Raw genomic sequence first — 24526 nt, 5'->3', positions numbered from 1 at the left:
AAGTGGAATTGTGAACCGGTAAGGGATATAGGAACAAGAGTTTAAGAAGGAACTGCAGATGCTGGAAAATTGAAGGTAGACAAAAGTGCTGGAGAAACTCAGCGGGTGCAGCAGCATCTATGGAGCGAAGGAAATAGGCAACGTTTCGGGCCGAAACCCTTCTTCAGACTGAGGAACAAGAGTTGCCCACTGAACTGCTTGACCCTGGTCCACCATTTAAATGGACCACTGCTGATGTTCTTGCATGCTTTAGTTCCATGACCCATCATAAATTTGATTGCCATCACACAGGTTGGCAACAGTAGTACTGCTTATCTTTCTGGCACGAGTTTTGTTTTAGTAAACATTTTTTATTATATTGATTAATCAAATTCCTCGTATGTTGCAAAACATACTTGGCTAATAAAGTATGATTGTGATTAATGAGAATTAGGTAAATACTTTACAGAATTACAGTGAATACAAATATATGGAAATGATACAACTTGGTTCCCAGACTTCCAACCTCCTTGAGAACTATCCAACTCCCAAACGAACCACAGAGCCTGTGTTCCTACAGGTTAGAGAAAACCAGTCCTCCAGGTAACTCACATGGACAGCATCTGATCACCTGGAAAACATCCGTAATGGACACACAAGAGTCTGCAGATGCTGTAATCTAGAGCAAAACAACAAACCACTGGAGAAACTCAGTGTGTCAAGTAGCATTTGTTGAGAGAAAGGAATAGTCATCATTTTGGATATTGCCCCAAACTATCGACTATCTTTTTGCCTCCACAGGTGGTCCTTGACCCATTGAACTCCTCCAGCAGTTTGTTTTCTGATCCATAATGGGCTCATTGGTTAAATTATCTTACCATAAGTGATGACACTTAGGTGAGGTCATGTTTGTAATATTCAGTCTGCTTATAATGTTTAGGGGTTTTCCACGGATCTGCAAACATTGCTTATTATACACGGATGTTCTTCAATCTACGCCTGTTTCATAAATGCGTTTAAACCACGAAACGTTAAAGATTTCTGCTGTCATATTAAAAAACTAACCATAGGATGGTAAGATTATTTAAATCGCCTTAAAGTTGTTCAACATTGTTACTTAAGAAATCCATCAATCTCAATGTTGAAGTTTTCAATTGGCATTTTTACCCAGGATTGAGTCCCATACTTCCACTATCCATTGTGCACCCTTAAGCAACTTGGTACAAATTTTAAACTTATTCCCACCACGTTGTTTTGGACTTCCTCATGAGTGAAAATGAATTCTCCATATTCTATCAAATCATCCTCAATTACACCACCCCTTAAATCTTTTATATGCAGCTTGTCTTCATAATCTAGTTTTAATCCAATCTCAATATCAAGAAACTGCACGGAAACCTCTCCAAGATAACTATATCCTTATTGAGCTGCGGTGTCCAGAACTGAATGCAGTTCCACAGATATGGCCAAGCCAGAGCCTTGTAAATATGTGATGCCTTATATTGTTTCCTTAGGGGCAAATCTTAGGAAGGAGATTTCCGCAGTTTCTTTTCATTGTCAGTCATGACATTCTCTTGTTCTTGGTTGTCAATGACTGTTGCAGAACATTGATTCGTCCAGGTTGTGGGAGGTGCACTGCAGGCCCCGTTGCTTAGCAAATGATCAACAAAGCCAATTACTTCACCAGAAGTGGCAGAACTGCTTCAACCTCTCTAAAAACAAAGTTACACTCCAGCAAAACAAAGTTTCTGTTCCTCAAGTGAATATTTAAGATGACAAATAACTATCTGCAATCCCGCTCTGCTGACCCTCCAAAGTATCTGAAGAAATCCTTTGCTCAGGTGGAAGCCAAGCATTTTCAAATGCCATTCTGTTGTTTAGATGTTGAAGAATTTGAGAAAATTAAGCACAAAGCAAGTGCTGTCTGGAGAGAAGAACATGAGAATGGACTGAAAAGCGTGACTACTTATTCAGCTGAATATAAAAAAAAGCAACTGGATGAACCAACTCAGAACCTGGTCCGACCACACTCCCCAACCAGACGGAATAAACCCCATCCATCAGAGTAAGGAATATTTACTAATAATTAACAGCATTTAATACTATTTATCTTTATTTAACATATACCATTTAATACTATATATTCTCTAATATATAACATTTAAAATATATATTTAGTTTAAAAAAATTAAAACTAGTTAAAGGCATTCTGATAGTGACACACACTTTGTTTAGCAAGCAGAAACCCTCATTTTTTTTAGACAAGGCAACGATAGAGATTTTAAAGGATAATTGTAATTTTCTATTGCAGATCCCGATAACTTTGCAAATGAATCAAATTAAACAGGTGTCTTAAATTATCCAAAAACGGAGCAATTCATTGTGACTGATAAACACATTTTGGGTCATCCTGTAAATTTAAATATGAAATAGTTTCCACTACACTGTACACAGTGAATCTATATTGGAGATATCTTCATTGTCATGAATGAATATTTGAACAACATGTAATGCCATGACTTTGAAATAAAAAAAAACCATTGAGATGTAGAATTAAAAGTATTTCAGATTTGCACAATTCAATTAAAGAATATTTCACAATTAATGCTACTGTCTTAATATAGAATTAAATCTTTTTGAAGTAACAAGACAATTCTCCCCTAATTCACTTCCATGTGTGTGATGCTGGAAGTAATAAATGTTACCCCAGCAGTGGAAATTATTGATTCAGTCCCAATTTCTCTCCAGCAGTGTCTCCTGAAAGGCACAATTACAAGAAGGTTTGAATGTGATGCTATTTGTAATCCAATAATCTGCTGATGACCTCCTGAATTTTCAAGGCCAAATGATCAATAGACAATAGGTGCAGGAGTAGGCCATTCGGCCCTTTGAGCCAGCACCACCATTCAATGTGATCATGGCTGATCATCCACAATCAGTACGCATCCTGCCTCCTCCCCATATCCCCTGACTTCGCTATCTTCAGGAGCCCTATCTAGCTCTCTCTTGAAAGTATCCAGAGAACCGACCTCCACCACGCTTTGAGGAAGAGAATTCCACAGACTCACGACTCAATGTGTGAAAAAGTGTTTCCTCATCTCCGTTCTAAATGGCTTACCCATTATTCTTAAACTGTGGCCGCTGGTTCTGGACTCCCCCAACATCAAGAACATGTTTCCTGCCTCTAGCGTGTCCAAACCCTTAATAATCTTATATTAACTCCTCTTGTTATGAAGGCCAATATACCATTTGCTTTCTTCACTGCCTGCTGCACCTGCATGCTTACTTTCATTGACTGATGAACAAGGACAACCAGATCCCATTGTACTTCCCATTTTCCCAACTTGACACCATTTAGATAGTAATCTGCCTTCCTGTTTTTGCCACCAAAGTGGATAACCTCACATTTATCCACATTAAACTGCATCTGCCATGCATCTGCCCACTCACCCAACCTGTCTAAGTCACCCTGCATTCTCATAGCATCCTCACAACAATTCACACTGCCACTCAGCTTTGTGTCATCTGCAAATTTGCTAATGTTACTTGTAATCCCTTCATCTAAATCATTAATATATATTGTAAATAGTTGCGGTCCCAGCACCAAGCCTTGCAGTACCCCATTAGTCACTGCCTGCCATTCTGAAAGGGACCCGTTAATCCCTACTCTTTGTTTCTTGTCTGCCAACCAATTTTCTATCCATGTCAGCACTCTACCCCCAATACCACGTGCCCTCATTTTGCCCACTAATCTCCTATGTGGGACCTTATCAAATGCTTTCTGAAAGTCCAGGTACACTACATCCACTGGCTCTCCCTTGTCCATTTCCTTGTTACATCCTTCAAAAAATGCTAGAAGATTAGTCAAGCATGATTTCCCCATCGTAAATCCACGCTGACTCGGACCAATCCTGTTACTGCTATCCAAATGTGCATCTATTTCATCTTTTATAATTGACTCCAGCATCTTCCCCACCACCGATGTCAGGCTAACTGGTCTATAATTCCCTGATTTCTCTCTCCCTCCTTTCTTAAAAAGTGGGATAACATTAGCTACCCTCCAATCCACAGGAACTGACCCTGAGTCTATAGAACATTGGAAAATTATCATCAATGCATCCATGATTTCTAGAGCCACGTCCTTAAGTACCCTGGGATGCAGACCATCAGGCCCTGGGGATTTATCAGCCTTCACTCCCATCAGTCTACCCAACACAATTTTTTGCCTAATGTGGATTTCCTTCAGTTCCTCTGTCACCCCAGATCCTCTGGCCACTACTATATCAGGAAGATTGCTAGTGTCCTCCTTAGTGAAGACGGATCCAAAGTACCTGTTCAACTCATCTGCCATTTCCTTGTTCCCCATAATAGAATAGAACTGCAGATGCTGGAAATCTGAAAACAAAATGCTTGAAGAATAATACAGAGTTAATATTTCAAGTTAAGAACCTTTATCTGAATTGGAAAAAGAGAGAATACAAAGCAGATTAGGTTTAGGTTCATAGTTGTCACATGTACCGAGGATTATAGGAAGGATGTCAACAAAATAGAGAGAGTACAGAGGAGATTTACTAGAATGTTGCCTGGGTTTCAACAACTAAGTTACAGAGATAGGTTGAATAAGTTAGGTGTTTATTCTCTGGAGCGCAGAAGGTTAAGGGGGGACTTGATAGAGGTCTTTAAAACGATGAGAGGGATAGACAGAGTTGATGCGGACAAGCTTTTCCCTTTGAGAGTAGGGAAAATTCAAACAAGAGGACATGACTTCAGAATTAAGGGACAGAAGTTTAAGGGTAACATGAGGGGGAACTTCTTTACTCAGAGAGTGGTAGCGGTGTGGAATGAGCTTCCAGTGGAAGTGGTGGTGGCAGGTTCGTTGGTATCATTTAAAAATAAATTGGATAGGCATATGGATGAGAAGAGAATGGAGGGTTATGGTACGAGTGCAGGCAGGTGGGACTACGGGAAAAAAGTTGTTCGGCACGGACTTGTAGGGCCGAGATGGCCTGTTTCCGTGCTGTAATTGTTATATGTTATATGGTTATATGGTTAAAAGCTTTATTTTGCATGCTATCCAATCTTTCAAGATATTATTTAAATTTGGGGTAAGCTCATGTGGTCAGGTGACCTATTTTTGCTTGTAATTGATATGCTTGTATGCATGTTATATTACTATTGTGGGTGCATGTATTAATAGTATTCAGTCTTAAACTGAAAAATGAACAAACTGTCATTTGTCATCTTTTTCAGGTTATTTTTAGTGACTCGGCTTCATAAAATTCCAAGACACTACAACACAGCTAAAGGTGCATCCATCTTGCCATCACGAGGTACACAGAGAACTTGTTAATATGTGGCATGTTTCAGCAGAGGATTTGGTGAATGAATCGATAGGCAAAAGTCCAGTGATATCCAAAACAAGTACCGATTCTGTAACCGTAACTGAATACGATACATCATTACGTGTGATGCATCTAAAATTAAATCACCCAGTGCCCATCTTTGGCTGTAAACTGAGTGCCTAAACCTCTAACATGGCAAGTGAGGAGTGCACATTGATTATTAGAGGTACAGCAGCTGCCACAAGGAAGAAAGCAATTTGTAGTTACAAGTTAGACAAAAATGCTGGAGAAACTCAGCGGGTGCAGCAGCATCTATGGAGCGAAGGAAGCCGAAACCCTTCTTCAGACCTAGTAGTTCCAAGTTTGTCTTTAGTCACTTGTGTTTAGATGGCAATGGATTATCTGTTGCCTTCTGTACCCCATTTTTGAAAACTATTGATATCATTGAAACTAACTAGTGAAGGCAGAATAAAATGTGTTCCTTTAAATCTTTAGCAATTCTAATACTGTTTGAAATGGCCTGTTTAATATTGCATGCTGCCTGAGTTCACCAATATTAATTCCACTCCTAGTTTTACATTCAGCTATAAACTGGCTATTGCAGAGTGCATCCATAAATGATTTATTTAAAGAAATTCCCCTGTGAATGTTGAATGCAGGATTGCTCTTGCTAAGACCCACAAGCCGCGCACACTGCTCCTGGCCATGGTCTGCTCCATTATAACTTCAGTATCTCCTATCTCAGACACTAAATTCCAGATTGCGCTCAATGCTTTCCTGGATCCCAATTGCCAGAAGTCATGTTTTCTTCTATCCCTACTTTCTCTCATTCACCCCTGCTCTCCACTCTCCTTGCTTATCACATCTTCCCAATTTCCTCCTCTGGCTCCTATTCCTTCCTCCCATTCCTTCCTCTTTGACTCCCTTTTCTTTGTCAGCCATGTTCTAGGGCAGCACGGTGGCACCTTGATAGAGTTGCTGCCTTACAGCACTAGAGACCCAGGTTCCATCCTGATCCTGGGTGCTGTCTATACGGAGTTTGTCCGTTCTCCCCGTGACCACATGGGTTTCTCCCGGCTGCTCCGGATTCCACCCACCCTCCAAAGACGTACAGGTTTGTAAGTTAATTGGCTTCGGTAAAGATTCTAAATTGGCCCTAGTGTGTGTAGGATAGTGTTAATGTTCAGGGATCACTGGTCGGTGTGGACTCGGTGGGCCGAAGGGCCTGTTTCCGTGCTGTGTCTCTAAACTAAACTAAACTAATGGTGGTTGCCCTTTCTCAAACACACACCTTAGCAGAGAATGGTCGCAGATGACATAATTGGCTGAAACTTGAACACCTTTTTAATGGTAAACATCCTGGGTTATTTGGTGTCCACAGATCATCCGCTCAATAACAATGAGGCTCAATATTACATGTACCTTGAATCAAGTAATTCAGGCATGGGGGCTGTTCACCACATCTCCAACATGCTTATTTTGTTCTAGATTTCTGCCTGCACTCTGAAGAAATATCAGTACCTAATGATCTGTGCATTGACAGGGAAAGGGTTTTTACACACAGTTATTCTTCTTTTGGCAGATAAATGGGAAGAGGTTCTCAGACTGTCACCAGGATGGTGTAAATCTAATCCACTTCCACAGGCAGCAGTAAATAGTAACAGAACCAGAGAGGTATGTAAACAAAGTATTTGTAGTTTGGTGATTTTTATATTTAATAGCTGTTTAGGCCTGATATCTGTCTAATAAAGTGAAATAAGCAGAATTTAGGCAGGCAGCAAATGAAGCAGTTAAAATAACTGAAGCAGTTAAAAATATGAAAGGCTTACTAAACTTTCAGAAGGCTTTCGCCAAGGTCCCACATAAGAGATTAGTGTACAAACTTAAAGCACACGGTATTGGGGGTTCAGTATTGATATGGATAGAGAACCGGCTGGCAGACAGGAAGCAAAGAGTAGGAGTAAACGGATCCTTTTCACAATGGCAGGCAGTGACTAGTGGGGTACCGCAAGCCTCAGTTCTGCGACCCCAGCTATTTACAATATATATTAATGATTTGGACGAGGGAATTGAATGCAACATCTCCAAGTTTGCAGATGACACGAAGCTGGGGGGCAGTGTTAGCTGTTTGGAGGATGCTAGGAGGCTGCAAGGTGACTTGGATAGGCTGGGTGAGTGGGCAAATGCATGGCAGATGCACTATAATGTGGATAAATGTGAGGTTATCCACTTTGGTGGCAAAAACAGGAAAGTAGACTGTTATCTGAATGGTGGCCAATTAGGAAAGGGCGAGATGCAACGAGACCTGGGTGTCATGGTACACCAGTCATTAAAAGTAGGCATGCAGGTGCAGCAGGCAGTGAAGAAGGCGAATGGTATGTTAGCATTCATAGCAAAAGGATTTGAGTATAGGAGCAGGGAGGTTCTACTGCAGTTGTACAGGGTCTTGGTGAGACCACACCTGGAGTATTGCCTACAGTTTTGGTCTCCTAATCTAAGGAAAGACATTCTTGCCATGGAGGGAGTACAGAGAAGATTCACCAGACTGATTCCTGGGATGTCAGGACTTTCATATGAAGAAGGACTGGATAGACTCGGTTTGTACTCGCTAGAATTTAGAAGATTGAGAGGGGATCTTATAGAAACTTACAAAATTCTTAAGGGGTTGGACAGGCTAGATACAGGAAGATTGTTCCCGATGTTAGGGAAGTCCAGAACAAGGGGTCACAGTTTATGGATAAGGGGGAAATCTTTTATGACCGAGATGAGGAAAACATTTTTCTCACAGAGAGTGGTGGAATTCTCTGGAATTCTCTGCCGCAGAAGGTAGTTGAGGCCAGTTCATTGGCTATATTTAAGAGGGAGTTAGATGCTGCCCTTGTGGCTAAAGGGATCAGGGGGTATGGAGAGAAGGCAGGTACAGGATACTGTGTTGGATGATCAGTCATGATCATATTGAATGGCGGTGCAGGCTCAAAGGGCCGAATGGCCTGCTCCTGCGCCTATTTTCTATGTTTCTAAATATTATTGATACTGGAAGCACATTTTCTAAGGATTCATCACTGTGAACTTAGTTGCAAAATTCATCCCCATTAAAATTGGCAAGACCCTTCATGAAGGAAGCACCTGTCTGACATACCATGACATATGTGAACATCTTTAACAATCAGAAAAGCATGCAAGCAACAGTTTTTAAAGTGAAACCATTTTAAAACATTCCATTCAATGAAACTAAACCATTTAAATAACTTAAAACATTTCAAAACAATGTTATATAATTAAAAAGCAAAACTTTTAAATTATTTTTTGACTAAATTAGCTTAACCTCCCTTATTTATTGCAACCTGTCATCTCCAGATAAGTTAAAGATGTTATCTGTCCTGCACCAGGTTTAATATGGTTCAGGGGTTGCAGGGAAATTGGAGAGATAAAACAAGTTTGCACTTCACTGCTAGGTCACCGGGAACTGTTGGATTGGTCTTTTTTCATCTTTTATTGTGGCCATTGTTCCCACCGTTATAGATATGTACTAGTGTCTCTATCAGCTCTCCTGTCATTTCATTCATAATAAATGAGTACATTCCCTTCGGATCTGGGATTCCATCGTCTTTTAGATGTGCTAAGTTGTCAACTATATTCTGCCCTATTTTCCCAATTGCATTAATTATTTTTTAAGAGTTTTCAGTGAAATGCCCACTTCAAAACCTTGGTCGTAGATACAGGGGCAGAGATCAGAGAGCATGGAAACTGGCCTTCAACCCACCTGGTCTGCATTGACCATCAAGAACTCATTTTACAGCAGTTCTTCTCTAATCCATTTAATTTATCCCCTAGACTTTATCACAAGAGGAGCAATCTTTAGTAATAACTGTAACTAGGACAATTTCTTTGTCAATACCAATTAGCTTTCTTTTCTGGCTTTGTCGTGGTCCTTTCCTAACTTTATATTTTCCTCTGCTGCTCTTGTGTCTAAAGGATGTTTGATTTCTGTTCACAACTTTGATGTGATTTTGTAATTGCTGTTCAGCAGAGTACGCAGGGCGCAGTTGTCCGACTCGTGATGCATCTCTCTTCAGTATTCCTTTTCATTCCCATCAGAAACAACAAAAATTGACTGACGTGACCGCAGTCTGTTCGTCATTCCAGATGCTCTTCAGTAACTCAAACACAGTCAGGGTAGCAGAGGCCTGGATGAAGTTTGCCAATGAAAAAGGTAAAGAGTTGTGACTCCGAGCCTGAGCCAACGGAAACCATTGTTATTTTCTGTTTCAGAAAACCTCTGACATTTTCAGATTGAATGTTTGACAGAGGTTATGACAACAATGACTTATCTTGGCTCTTTAGATCGCCAGGCTGTGAACAGAATGATGGACTGTGCCATCAGTGCATCAGTGGATATAACAAGAAGCAACACTCCAAGGCAAAGCTACATCAGTCAAGTAAGTAACTGATATTACAAGGTGAGAGCAATTTATTACTACGACAGGTACACACTGTCCATTCACACACCAGTCAGAAGTGAAAATTAATAGTGCTTTATAGTTTACTGTAAAACACAGGAAAAACATGGTTATTGTGGCAGAATTAATTCAATGTTTTGACAGTTAACACTTGACACATTCAAATCTAAATAGATCTAAAAAGAGTGCAAATGCAATGCTAGCATTTATTTCAAGAGGGCTTGTGTACAAACACAGGGATGTAATTCTGAGCTCTAGAAGGCGCTAGAAAGACCACATTTAGAATATTGCAAGCAATTTTGGGCACCGTATATGAGGAAGGATGTGCTGGCTCTGGAGAGGGTCCAGATGAGGTTGGCAAGAATGATCCCAGGAATGAATAGGTTAACCTATGATGAGCGTTTGTCGGCAGTGGGCCTGTACTTGTGGGAGTTTAGAAGATAGAGGGGGGACCTCATTGAAACGTACAGAATAGTGAAAGGCTTTGTGAGGATGTGGACAGGATGTTTCCACTAGTGGGAGAGTCTAAGACTAGAGGTCATAGCCTCAGAATTAAAGGACATTCTTTTAGGAAAGAGATGAGGAGAAATTTCTTTAGTCAGAGGGTGGTGAATCTGTGGAATTATTTGCTAGAGAAGGATGTGGTGGCCAAGTCAGTGGATATTTTTAAGGCAGAGAAAGATAGATTTTTGAATAGTACAGGTGTCATAGGTTATGGGAAGAAGGCAGGAGGATGGGGTTAGATCGGCCATGATTGAATGGCGGAGCAAACTTGATGGACCTAACTCAGTTATAATTGTATGGTGTCTTGTGGAATTCCCATCCACAGAAGGCAGTGGAGGCCAATTCATTGGCTGTTTTCAAGAGAGAATTAGATTTCGCTCTTGGGGCTAATGGAATCAAGGGGTCTGGGGGAAAAGCAGGAACAGGGTACTGATTTTCGATGATCAGCAATAATCATATTGAATGGCTCGAGGGGCCTACTCCTGTTCCTATTTTTCTATGTTTCTATGAGTTAATTAGATGCTCACAATGTAAGAATTGATCACTTAAACTTTCCATTTGAATTGATCAAGGGAGGGGGCAGTGACCTGGTGATATTCGCGAGTCGGGAGTCGGGATTGGGAAACAGGGCTTTAAACGGTCAGAGAGAGGGTGGGAGTCGGGGGGGTGGGCTGCAAGGTCAGTCCGTTCACATTGAGTTTTCATTTTATATTTGTTTTATTTAAGTTTCTGACATCCCAAGATGCTTTAGACACATGGGATGGGTGTCACGAACGGGTTGGGGTGTATTGTTGTTTCATTATTGTCGTCCAGAAAAACAGATAATCCAGAGAGGCTCTGGATCTGAGGGTGCTCAACCTGTCCAAATAAATGTGTTTTTGGAATTATTTTGCCTGCTGTCAAAAATCGCAGCAGAATTTACCCCAGGCTGGAGAAGTAATTTGTATTTCACAAGGTAGACAAAAATGCTGTAGAAACTCAGCGGGTGCAGCAGCATCTATGGAGCGAAGGAAATAGGCAACGTTTCTGGCCGAAACCCTTCACAGTGGCTCTCACTATCCCTGGCACGCCACCCTCTTTATTAATGCATGTATTTGACTTGTTGTTTATGCCTTTAATATTTTTCCAAGACTCTGTGATCAGAAAGTTTATCTGCCACATATCGATCCAATGTGACGAACAGTACTACTCATTAATAAAGAAATACATTATTTTTGGGTGGGAAACAGAAAAAAAACTTCCAATGCTGAAAGTCTGTTATTAAATGAGAAATTACTGGAAATGCTCAGCAGTCAGGCAGCATCTGTGGAAAGAGAAACAATTTTAGGTTTAGTTTATAGATACAATGCGGCAACAGGCGCTTCGGCCCCTCGAGTCCGCACCGACCAGTGATCCCCGCACATTAACACTATCCTACACACACTAAGGGACAATTTACACATGCACCAAGCCAATTAACCTACACACCTGTATGTTTTTGGAGTGTGTGAGGAAACAAAAGAAACTACCTCCTCTGGCAGCTTGTTCCATACACCCACCACCCACCACCCTTCACTGTTATTAAAATACCAGTGATGATCTGTTTCAGGTCAGGCCAGGGGAGTCCCCTCCCCCCCCTCCCCCCCGCCACGGGTACCTGTGCTACCTGCTCCATGGTCAGATAGTCGGTGACTAAACCGTCTCACCCACCTGGTTTTCAAGGTGAGGAGGGGGCTGTGGACCCCCAGCAGGACCAAAAACAAGACCTGTGAAAGGGCGGATGAGGTTGTGATCACTGTCGTACGTGGCATTGTAAGGCACCATTGCCCATTGACGTTTTCAACAACGATGATGATGATGATGATTACTGTATGTACATAGAGCCATAAAGCGTGGGAACAGGCTAACGTCTACACCGACCAACATGCCCTATCCACACTAGTCCCACCAACATGCCCTATCCACACTAGTCCCACCTGCCCGTGCTTGACCCATATCCCTCTAAACCTATCCTATCCATGTACCTGTCTAAATGTTTCTTAAAATGTCAAGCATATGTTCTTGACAAGAGGGTCAAAGTCTTCAGGATGATCCAGCAGCTTTCAGCAGACAGAGTTAAATCTGACAGCCTGAACGTTCTGCGCAACAGTCAGCAACCCACTAATGTTTGTACAATACACAAAGCTTGCTGGTCCACGGAGATGTCGCATAATGCATGTTGGGCTCACATCCACAATATTAATATACATTTGTGATAAAGGATGCAGCGGTTGTTCACCTGATTGATTCCTGGGATGGCATCAGAAGACCATCGCTCATTCTTCTAAACTTGAGAGCATGATCTGAATGAAATCTCCAGCAGTGTTACTTCCACAGCTGAGAGGACACAGCCAGAGGTCACAGTATCAATAAAAGGGGTCAGCTGCTCAAGGCACAGATCAAAATTAATAACCACCCTGCATCAGTTCTTCATGATTATCAAGAAAATTAAGGAATCTGAGAATGGTGTCGGATGGCAATGTGGAGGAGGACTGTGAATGACGCCAAGTGACTTTTTCCTGTTTCTGGAGGAGAAGGAGGAGATCCTTCTTCCCTGTGGCTATCAAACTGTACAACTCCTCTCCCTTCTGTCGTGGGGTAGACTGATCCCCCACCTCCCCAATCTTTGCACATCCCCAATCCTTTCCACTCATCACTTTAATTTCATGTTCCGTGTTGTTATGACCGATTGTAGATCAATTTCCCTCCTGGGATAAATATTCTATTATATATCGTATCGTAATTCTTACATCCTTAGAACAGTGGTAGCGCAAAAAAACCAATATCCAGTGCACAGATTCATCAAAGGATCACTGATAAATTTACTTTTTGCTGTGTGTGGGATTGGGTCTGGGGCCAGAAGATTTAAGGGTGTGTGGGCCGGCCCCACCACCATGCGCCTGCAAGCGGCGAGCACGACCAGACCAGAAGCGGGGGGGCCGCCCGCACGGAGGTCGAGTGAGTCACGTGAAGGTCGCAGATTAGGTCGCCGCAGTGGGACAGCCCCTTTAGGAAGTCATAGGCCAATCAGCCGACCAAACCTGCACGTCTTTGGGATGTGGAAGGAAACCGGCGGAAACATACGTGGTCATAGGAAGACGTGCAAGCTCCACACAGACAGCAACCGAGGTCAGGATCTAACATCTGTTTCCGGTGCTGTAACTGCTCTGTAGCTCTGCCAGCTGTGTCACAGCGCTGCCCCCCCAACAACTACCATCCTTTGCCACTTTGCATTCTCTAGTTTTGGATGAAATACCTAGAATTTGTCATGTATTGATCTTGTAGCCAATTTTTCTGCGTCCACTCTAGAGAACTCTTTTTTCAGATCACTTGCCTGATTTAAATTGAATTTGGACCCAAGGTATTCACCCTCAAAGTCAGGAATTTTACCATAATGTGACCATTGTTCCCGAAACACCATTCGTGTCTCAGGTCATAAGCAAGGTCTAATGTTAGAATGCAGAGGTTGGCACTGATTTGATTTGAATTTTGCATTGTGCTTGTCAGTCACTTTTGTGGCTGGGTACGAGAAGATAATTGAACGTTATAATGGATAAGGTGGATTTCTTGATTGACTATATGGTCTTTTCTCGTTAATATTTCAAATATGATTTAGTGAACTTTATACCGGTTTACAAATACATACTGTAAATTAGAATAAAAGACATCAGTTTACGTATGTAATAAGGTTAGAAAAAAAATAATACATGTATAATAGGGTAGAAAAGGGGCAAGAAGTTGTAGTTAGAATCAGAAGGACAAGCAGGCGGTTCAACAATACAATGGTATAACTGCTGTTCTCAAATAGAAACACCTTCTCCAAGGCTTTTTCACAATAACGCTGGGAATATCAGGTTGGTGTCATGTGACACCTGTGGACGGGAGGACCTCAGCCACAGAGGAGCGAGAGTGGGTGAAAGAATGTAAATGAGTATTGTTCTTTAGAAAATGGGGAAAGGTAGGAAGGCAGAGGGTGCGAAATAAGGAAGATTAGTGAAGGTGGGAGACGAATTTCATTGGAAGAAATCAGGGAGAATGTCAATGAAACCAGATCCTGCAGAGAAGTGGAGAGGTGCTTCTGAACCCAGCAGTGGGCCCCACCTACATACAATTTAAAATGGAGATTAAGTCTGAGGAATAGAGTCTTCATTTGATAGTTAACAACTAGATTGCCTCCTTGGTTGCTGTGGCTAAGAGTTCACACTTCCACCTTCTATGATCTTGGCTTTTTAGTGTCACAATAGACAGGGACAAATTAAATCTCCAAGATTTTTTGAAACACATTGATGTAAGGTGCAGTTTTCTGATCTGAGAAGCCATTTACTTAATGTCAGGAAGCTAAGTGATTATATGCACTGAACTGATGATTAATTGAAGACATTTCTGAGTAAATATTAATATAGACAATTATTTTCCTAGTTTACAACATATGCAGAGTACAGAGTTGTACCATGGCTGGAAATGTGAAAAAATACCCTAATGTCAAATGTACCTTCAATGATATGACTACATTTTTTGTGAATGTATACATTACATTACTTGTTACTTTCAAAAGCATACAGTGATTAGACACAAGAGGGCACTCCAGGACAAACCCTCTTTCATTCCATTGCCTCCTGGTTTGTTTCTGTGGGATGTTTGCAGCAGCTATCATCCACCTTCAATTAATATATATATTTTTTAAAGTAACCGAATTGCTGTTGGCCGTAAACTGCTGACACATTTCTCGATGTTACAACTTGAAAAAGTGGAGTGAAGTTCACGGAGGCTCTTCAGTGACAATAAGTGTAATTTTGTTTGTGCTTAAAGTTGTTTCATTCATGGTTTATCATTCATGTCTGTTCTTCATTATTAGGCGCTGTCCAGATTTGTCAAGTGCCAATACATAACTTCAATTAACCACTGGTTGCAGAAAGCTAAAAATGAAGGCAAGTTATTATCAGTTGGAAACCATGAGTAATAACTTGTGTTGTAGGTGTTTTATCTTACACTAACATTAACGATTTATGTTAAGATTATTCATAGAGTTGTACAGAACATAAACAGGCTCTCTTATCCCATCATCTACAGGCCAGCCATCAAGTATTTATCTCTGCTGAATCCGTGTACCCACATTTGGTCCGTAGCCTTCTGATTTAACAATTCAAAATGTTCCACTGGACATTTAAATTTTACGAGAGTGGTTCCGTCACCCATTAAGGCAGTGTGCTCCAGATTCCAACCAGCACCTCCTGAAAAGCTTCCTCCAACAACAGTTATTTTGAAAATGCCAGGAACCACATCACCCCGATGAAAACTGCTGATGACATTAACATGAAACAAAATAGCGCCAGATACCAACTGCTTGGCATGGGTATTTATCATAGCAGAAGAGGACAGCATGCCAGATAAACCAAGGAAACTAATACTGAACATGCGCAGGATTTTCACAACAAATGCATGCAAATTAGAAGCAATGATGAAAATAATGGCATGATGGAAAGAGAAATCCCCCTGAGCACATGACTTGCTTCCCAGTTTTCTGTAAGATTATAGGTGAGAATAGTGCAGATGCTTAAAATGGAATCACTTGATTCTGAAATATTCCTTTAGGTTGAACATCTTTGCATACAATTCTTCTATTTAAGAAAGATGAGTCATTTAAATATGATAGGAAGGGAACCAGGGAGTTTAGAAGGATGAGAGGATATCTCGTTGAAACATATAAGATTGTTAAGGGCTTGGACACGCTAGAGGCAGGTAACATGTTCCCGATGTTGGGGGAAGTCCAGAACCAGAGGCCACAGTTTAAGAATAAGGAGTAAGCCATTTAGAACGGAGACGAGGAAACACTTTTTCTCACAGAGAGTGGTGAGTCTGTGGAATTCTCTGCCTCAGAGGGCGGTGGAGGCAGGTTCTCTGGATGCTTTCATGAGAGAGCTAGATAGGGCTCTTAAAAATAGCGGAGTCAGGGGATATGGGGGAGAAGGCAGGAACGGGGTACTGATTGGGGATGATCAGCCATGATCACATTGAATGGCTCGAAGGGCCAAATGGCCTACTCCTGCACACCTATTGTCTTTTATAGATCAGTTGACATAACATCACTTATCAGGATGTTATTGGTGTCTAAGGTTATGGAGTGAGTGATGGAGCACTTTCAGAGAACCAGCAAAAGGAAGTATAATACAACCCTTGCCTATATTACCCATGTATGGATGAACCTTTCTTGGCAAGGTTGTAAATGGCTTTCAGACTTTGAGATTTTATCACCCAAGTGACCATCTCAATTATCTTAGTTGAGAATGAGAGAATTCTTTTGCAAGTGGAACAGTTCATAAGACAAGTACAGAAGCTGCAATTTAAAAAAAAAACACTTTGCTGCCCATCCAATTAGTACTGGCCTTTATCTGCCTTGTGGGCAACTAATTGATTTACTCCCTTCTCTCACATCCATCAAACCTTGTTGTCGTTTATGGCTCAACCATTAATTCTAGAAAAGTAATCCCACACACAGCCTTGCGTTTCTCCTTGTGAAGATGTTTTCCTTGTTACCTGTTGTGAATCTGTTATTTCAATCTTGTCGTGCTCAGTCTTCATTCCCAGGGTTCTAATCTGTTGGCAAAATAATAGTTCTGGCTATTCTCCCGTATGTTTGCATAATTTTGAACACAAAGCAGAATACTGAGCTATGATCAGATGTATCATTGTAAAACCTTAAGTGAAAACCTTCGTATTTATGAATAGGATTTAAGGAGTTACAAAATATCAAACATTGAACGGTACAGCACGGGACCAGGTCCTTTGGCCCACAATGTCTATGCCAACTTAAACTAACCCCCTCATGTCTTGAGTGGTGAGAGTTGGTGCTCGAATGCAGTTTCTGATACTCAGATACATATCCTCAATTTGTAAACCAAAGGTTCAAACGTTCATTTGTTGTCACACACACCAATTGGTTTAGTGAAATTCGAGTTGCCATTGCACCACATTAATAAGAATACAACATAACATTATAAAGGAATTTAACAATAAAAATAAAAACATCCCCCCACAATGGTCCCCTCTGTGAGGGAAGGCACAAAGTCTATAGTCCCCATCCCCATTGTCCACCCATAGTCGGGCCTATTGAGGCCTCTGCAGTCGCCGCTATGGGGCCCGATGTTTCAGAACCATCTCGCCAGGTGATGGTGCTCCGGCGTCAGGAGAACCCGCTCAGCGGCTTGGGATACCTGGAACGGCCGCTTCCTTACCGGAGACCGCGGCTTCCGAAGCTGGACGGAGCTCCACCACTGGCGATCTCGGCGAGAGATCCCAGGCTCCGTGGTGTTAAAGTTAAATGGAAGCTTCAGTATAAAGTACCCTGCCTCGCAAATTTCTTCAATTGTATCATTCTATTGACTACAGATGTAATACAAAATGTACTGAGGCCGCTCTACAACAGGGTGGCAGATGTTACTGTTCCAACAATCTGCGTTCAGTCCTAACTCCAGTGCTGCTGGGTGTGGAGTTTGCATTGTGACTGTGACCCTCGTGGCTACTTCAGCTTTCTCCCACAGCTCGTGCTGATTAGTCTGTTGGTTGGATATTGTAACCTGTGCAGGGTGTTGGTGGGTGAATCAGAGTGGAGCTGACGGCATGTGGGACAGAATCATTTACAAGGAAACAAATGGGGGTCATGGGATTGGTGGGATTATTATCAAAACTGGTATAGACCTGAAGATCAAATAGACACTTTCTATGTCACAAAATAAATATAAAATAACATGTGTAGGAAAGAACTGCAGATGTTGGTTTAAATCGAAGGTAGACACAAAAAGCTGGAGTAACTCAGCGGGACAGGCAGCATCTCTGGAGAGAAGAAATGGGTGACGTTTCGGGTCGAGACCCTTCTTCAGACCATTAGTTAGTTGTTGAGAATGAATTCAGGGCACAATCTATATTACTAAAAGTCTGTTCTTGTCCGGTTTTGGCCATCTGTGCTGCGATTTCCGACAGAACGCCGCCACCTACGGCCGTCATTTTTGGCCACTTTGCTCAGAGCCCCCCTCCGCCGCATGTGTGCCGAGGATTTTTACCGTCGATTAAAAATTACAGAGATATTAATGTTTTTACAAAATTCCCCATTCTCTCTGCTACCCCCGCTGGCGGCAGGGAGGAGGGACTATAAAACCAGGAAGTGGTGTGCCACACAGTCTCTTCAAGATGGAGGAAGGCAGAGGGTCACGTTTCTCTGAGCTGTGAATAACATTGAACTCATGTCTACTCAAATGCAAGTGCCCTTAGTGGTTCTAAAATGCTTGCAGAATGTGTCTATTGGTTCTACAGCTTGCAAAAAAAGTGTCTATTGGTTTTAAAGCTTGCAAAAAAATGTTGGTTCTAACGCTTGCAAAAAATGTCTATTGTTTCTAAAGCTTGCAAAAAAATGTCTATTGGTTCTAAAGCTTGCAAAAATATGTCTATTGGTTCTAAAGCTTGCAAAAAATGTGTCTATTGGTTCTAAAGCTTGCAAAAAATGTCTATTGGTTCTAAAGCTTGCAAAAATATGTCTATTGGTTCTAAAGCTTGCAAAAATATGTCTATTGGTTCTAAAGCTTGCAAAAATATGTCTATTGGTTCTAAAGCTTGCAAAAAATGTGTCTATTGGTTCTAAAACTTGCAAAAAAAATGTCTATTGGTTCTAAAGCTTGCAAAAAATGTCTATTGGTTGTAAAGCTTGCAAAAAAAAGTCTATTGGTTCTAAAGCTTGCAAAAAAGTCTATTGGTTCTAAAGCTTGCAAAAAAATGTTGGTTCTAAAGCTTGTAAAAATTTCAAAAAAAACTCCTCCTCCTCCTCCCCCTCCCTGGTTGGCCCCCCTCCTCCTCCTCCTGAAATTGAAAGGCACTCTTCCTGCAAATAGTGGCATCCCCCCCCCCCCCCCTCCTACTCCTCCTCCTCCCCCTCCCTGGTTTGGCTTGGGTTGTGCCTTGAAATTGAAAGGCACTACTTACTGCAAATGGTGGCATGAAGTTGAAAGGCACTACTTATTGCAAATGGTGGCTTGGTTGCTTTGACTTGAAGTTGAAAGGCACCACTTACTGCAAATGTGTGGCATGAAGTTGAAAGGCACTACTTACTGCAAATGGGGGCGTGGGTGTGGCTTGAAGTTGAAAGACACCACTTACTGCAAATGGTGGCATGAAGTTGAAAGGCACTGCAAATGGGGGTGTGGGTGTGGCATGAAGTTGAAAGGCACTACTTACTGCAGATGGTGGCTTGGGTGCAATGGCTTGAAGTTAAAATGCATTACTTACTGCAAATGGGGGCGTGGGTGCTTTGGCTTGAAGTTAAAAGGCACGACTGTAAATGCACTTACTTCCTGTTTGCACTGTATATTGATTTTAGATAAAACGCTACCACTTACGGCTGATTTTTGGCCATCTTACTGAATTTGGTGGCCTTGCACCCTGCTAGAAGTGGTAGGAAACTGCACTTGAATTTGGTGGCCTTATACCCTGCTTGAAATAGAATTTCAAGCATTAGCCGTGAGTCAACTACCAGCCCACCAGCCGTGAGTGTGTAAAACATTATGCAGCTTGGAGGCAAGAGTGGTATTGAAGGATGTAAGTGCTGTACTGCCGCTAAGTATTGTTTGCCCACAATTAGAGCAATTTTTGTAAATACAGTGGCTTGCAAAAGTATTCATACCCCTTGAACATGTCCACATTTTGTCACGTTACAACCACAAACGTAAATGTATTTTATTGGGATTTTATGTGATAGACCAACACAAAGTGGTGCACAATTGTGAAGTGGAAGGAAAATGATACATGGTTTTCAAATTGTTTTACAAATAAAAAACTGAAAAGTGTGGCGTGCAAAAGTATTCAGCCCCCCTGAGTCAATACTTTGTAGAACCACCTTTCGCTGCAATTACAGCTGCAAGTCTTGTGGGGTATGTCTCTACCAGCTTTGCACATCTAGAGACTGAAATTTTTGCCCATTCATCTTTGTAAAATAGCTCAAGCTCAGTCAGATTGGATGGAGAGCGTCTGTGAACAGCAATTTTCAAGTCTTGCCAGAGATTCTCAATTGGATTTAGGTCTGGACTTTGACTGGGCCATTCTAACACATGAATATGCTTTGATCTAAACCATTCCATTGTAGCTCTGGCTGTATGTTTAGGGTCGTTGTCCTGCTGGAAGGTGAACCTCCGCCCCAGTCTCGTCTTTTGCAGACTCTAACAGGTTTTTTCCATTGCCCTGTATTTGGCTCCATCCATCTTCCCATCAACTCTGACCATTCCCTGTCCCTGCTGAAGAAAAATCCCCATAGCATGGTGCTGCACCACCATGTTTCACAGTGGGGAACTGTGTTCAGGGTGATGTGCAAAAGTTTTCAGCCACACATAGCGTTTTGCATTTGGCCAAAAACTTCAATTTTGGTCTCATTGACAGAGCTGCAAGTCTTTGTTTGCTGTGTCCCCTACCATGGCTTGTGGCAAATCTGCAAACGGGAAATTCTTGCCCATTTTTTCTTTGTAACAATGGCTTTCTTCTTGCCACTCTTGGATAAAGGTCTGATTTGTGGAGTGCAGCAATGGTTTCAAGTGTGGACCAGATTCTCCCACCTGGAGCTGTGGATCTCTGCACTCCTCCAGAGTTACCATGGGCCTCTTGGCTGCTTCTCTGATCAATTCTCTTGTTGCTCGGGCTGTCAGTTTAGGTGGTTGGCCATGTCTTGGAAGGTTTGCAGTTGTGCCCCTTTCCATTTTCGGATGATTTGCAGTACTCTAACAGTTTTCTTCCAAGCTTGGGATTTTTTTTTATAACCCAACCCTGCTTTAAACTTCTCCATGACCAGCTTCCCTGACCTGTCTGAAGAAAAGCATCCCCTTCATGATGCTGTTGCTACCCTAATGTTCTCCAACAAACCTCTGAGGCCTTCACAGAACAGCTGTATTTATACTGAGATTAGATTACACACAAGTAGACTCTATTTACTAATTAGGTGACTTCTGAAGGCAATTGGTTGCACTGGATTTTATTTAGGGGTATCAGAGTAAAGGGGGCGGAATACTTTTGCACGCCACACTTTTCAGTATTTTATTTGTAAAAAAAATTTGAAAACCATGTATCATTTTCCTTCCACTTCACAATTATGCGCCACTTTGTGTTGGTCTATCACATAAAATCCCAATAAAATACATTTACGTTTGTGGTTGTAACGTGACAAAATGTGGAAAAGTTCAAGGGGTATGAATACTTTTGCAAGCCACTGTATTTACAAAAATTGCTCTAATTGTGGGCAAACAATACTTAGCGGCAGCACAGCACTTACATCCTTCAATACCACTCTTGCCTCCAAGCTGCATAATGTTTTACACATTACTCTCACAGCCATCAAATTGTACAAATCTAACAGTAACAAAATTGTACAGAATCGTGGAGCGTTGTTTGAGTTTCCGTTATTTGTTCATTGCTATCAACTATTCGTAGGACATTTAAACTCACAACATAGAGACAAGGTAGTCCACCTTGACCTGGGCCAGGTTGCTCACACTCCCCAGCTCCTTCTGCATAACCCTGTAAATGAGTTGTTTTTATGTATTTATCCAGGAATACTTCACGTTAGTACTGACTCTGCGTCCACCAGCTGTCCATATGCTGTGGGAAGAATGGTTCCCCAATATTTTTTTTTTCGATTCAGATGATCAGCCCATGGATTGAGCTGTTGACCCCGTTTCATTTTCTTCTGTATTGACCTGTTGTACTTCCACCATTTTCTCTTTTAGAGTTATAGGGTGATACAACATGGAAACAGGCCCTTCGGCCCAACTTGTCCACACCGGCCAACAAGTCCCATCTAAACTAGTCCTATCTGCCCATGTTTGGTCCATATCCCTCCAAACCCGTCCTATCCATGCACCTGTCTTAACTGTTTCTTAAACTTTGGGATAGTCCCAGCCTCAGCTACCTCCTCTGGCAGCTTGTTACATACCCCCACCACCCTTTGTGTGAAAAAGCTTCCATTGACTTGGCCTCCACAGCCTTCTGTAGCAAAGAATTTCACAGATTCACCGCCCCCCAACAAAATTAATTCCCCCTCATCTCCTTCCTAAAGGAACGTCCTCTAGTCCTAGACTCCCATTAGTGGAAACATCCTCTACACAACCACTATCCAAGCCTTTCACTATTTGGTACGTTTCAATGAAGTCCCCCCTGATTCTTCTAAACTCCAGAGTACAGGCCCAGTGCCATCAAACGCTCATCATGTCAACCCATTCATTCCTGGGATCTTTCTTGTAAACCTCCTCTTGACCCTCTCCAGGGCCAGCACATCCTTCCTCAGATATATGTCCAAAATTGCTCACAAATACTCCAAATGCAGCCTGACCAGCACCTTAAAATAGAGACTCATCATTACATCCTTGTTTTTGTATTCTAGCCCTCTTGAAATAAACGAGTATGCCTTCTTTACTATCGATTCGACTTGCAGATTCACTTTTTGGGAATCCTGCACCAGCATTCCCAAATGCCTTTGGACCTCTGATTTCTGGATTCTCTCCCCATTTAGAAAATAGTCTACCATTTAGTCTACTTTATTCCTACTACCAAAATGCATGACTCCACACTTTGCTACACTATATTCCACCTGTCACTTCTCTGCCCACCGTGTCCAAGTCCTTCTGCATCTCAAGGACGTGCAGATCTGTAGGCTAATTTGCCCGATGTATATTGATGAGTGGTAGAATCTGGCTGTGATGTTGTGGGAATAAAGTTAACGAAAATGTGTGGAAAATAAAATGGGTTAGCATATTAGGTTCATTATTGTCATATTAGTGTATATAGTGTAATGATCAGCATGGACGTGATGGGTCAAAGGGATGTGTCATCATTTAATATCTGTGTGACATCAAAATTACAAATGAAATCCCATTTAACTGTGCATGTTATTCTCGACTTTGGTATCCTACTGCTTGAATTAAGTCTCAATTTTGTTATCAAGCCAGATTACATTCAGCTCTGTAACGCTGTCTATATTTATTTAATGTGTATCACAGAATTTTCTGTTGCTAAAGATCTTCTAAATGAGAATGATGTTTCTCCCTACCCATATTGTCTGGGGTCATACATTAGCCAGCCCTGAACAAATCCAGCTTCATGGTTATTATTACTGTAGTCAGTTTTTTTCTCTCTCAAATTCATTTCTTATTAAATAACTTGAATTAAAATTCCCCAGCTGCCATTGTAGGATTTGAACTCGTATCACTGGGTCATTGGTCCAGAAGTCAAACAACTTAATCACTATGCTATAGTCCCCTTACCACACTGATATTTTGGCAGGCTTGCTTTCAATTGTCAAGATTAAGTTCTGGAAATACACTCACTCTCCTTTGACATACTCTTCTCCCTCAAATTGTTCCTTAAGATGTTTCTTAAATCTGGTCTAAAGTTTCTTTTTTTTCCCCCTTTACAGAAACCTTGGCAGTGGAACGGCTACTGAGAACTCTCTCTCGTATCAATCCTCGAAATGTACAAGGTCCGCACTTCCAACTGGCAAACTGTGCCTGCCTGTGTGAGATGACATCCAAGCCATACATCTATGATTATCAAATACACCCAGAGTGGGTGACCCAGCCTTGGCACACTCAGTACAGAAAAATACAAACATGAAAATGATAACCTGATACAAACCAAGGTATCATCATGAATATCATAGTCAGATGTTTTTAGAAGGAAAAGTTATTAATAATCTTCATCATTTTTGCCAATTCAAATAAAAATCACATACCATATACTTAAACAATGATCATTAATGACACCAATGAACTAGTTTGAGTTTACTATTGGGCTTAGGAGCATGAAAGGAGATAACGCAACAGCAGAAACACAAGAAACTGCTTATACTGGAAACCTTGAGCAAAACACAAAGTTCTGGAGTAACTTCGTGGATCAGGCAGCATCTGCGGCAGGAATGGACAGGTGACATTGGGCCGGGACCTGGAATAGAGCCTGGCAAGTGATAGGTGGAAACAGGCGAGGGCAATTTGATTGGAGATGGCAACAAAGGCAAGTGCTGAGGAGTTTGTAGTAATGAGCTTGGGTCAGAACATGGTTGAACAGCAGGGACCACAAGTTTACAGGAATGCTGTCAAAGTTAGATAAACTGTAATCTTATCAAATGGTGAGCAAGCGCAGGGAGTTGTGTGACCTTCTCATGTTCCTAATTTACCTGTTCTATATATTTATATTACAACAAAG

The 24526-nt window shown here is 41.6% G+C and overlaps 1 protein-coding gene across 1 annotated transcript; it reads left to right on the top strand.

Moving 5' to 3' along the window:
• The first annotated feature begins 1652 nt into the window (after nucleotides 1–1652).
• On the top strand, nucleotides 1653–23938 carry LOC129697637 (uncharacterized). Its single transcript, XM_055636375.1, has 7 exons — nucleotides 1653–2044; nucleotides 5230–5309; nucleotides 6904–6995; nucleotides 9420–9534; nucleotides 9666–9760; nucleotides 15159–15231; nucleotides 23742–23938. The coding sequence occupies exons 1-7, from the start codon at nucleotides 1752–1754 to the stop codon at nucleotides 23936–23938; spliced, it is 945 nt and encodes a 314-aa protein (XP_055492350.1). The 5' UTR covers nucleotides 1653–1751.
• The last annotated feature ends 588 nt before the right edge of the window (nucleotides 23939–24526 follow it).

This window comes from Leucoraja erinacea, chromosome 1 (genome assembly GCF_028641065.1).
Source record: "Leucoraja erinacea ecotype New England chromosome 1, Leri_hhj_1, whole genome shotgun sequence".
In the NCBI taxonomy this organism is placed as follows: Eukaryota; Metazoa; Chordata; class Chondrichthyes; order Rajiformes; family Rajidae; genus Leucoraja; species Leucoraja erinaceus.
Note: the sequence above shows the minus strand (reverse complement) of the source record. Positions and strands in the feature narration are given on the sequence as shown.

Bases quoted from the DNA above. Each gene is read 5' to 3' on its own strand.
- LOC129697637 (XM_055636375.1), top strand. From the start codon at position 1,752: ATGACAAATAACTATCTGCAATCCCGCTCTGCTGACCCTCCAAAGTAT. The intron at 2,045-5,229 runs GTAAGGAATATT...CATCTTTTTCAG, and splicing joins AATAAACCCCATCCATCAGA to GTTATTTTTAGTGACTCGGC. The intron at 5,310-6,903 runs GTACACAGAGAA...TTCTTTTGGCAG, and splicing joins ATCCATCTTGCCATCACGAG to ATAAATGGGAAGAGGTTCTC.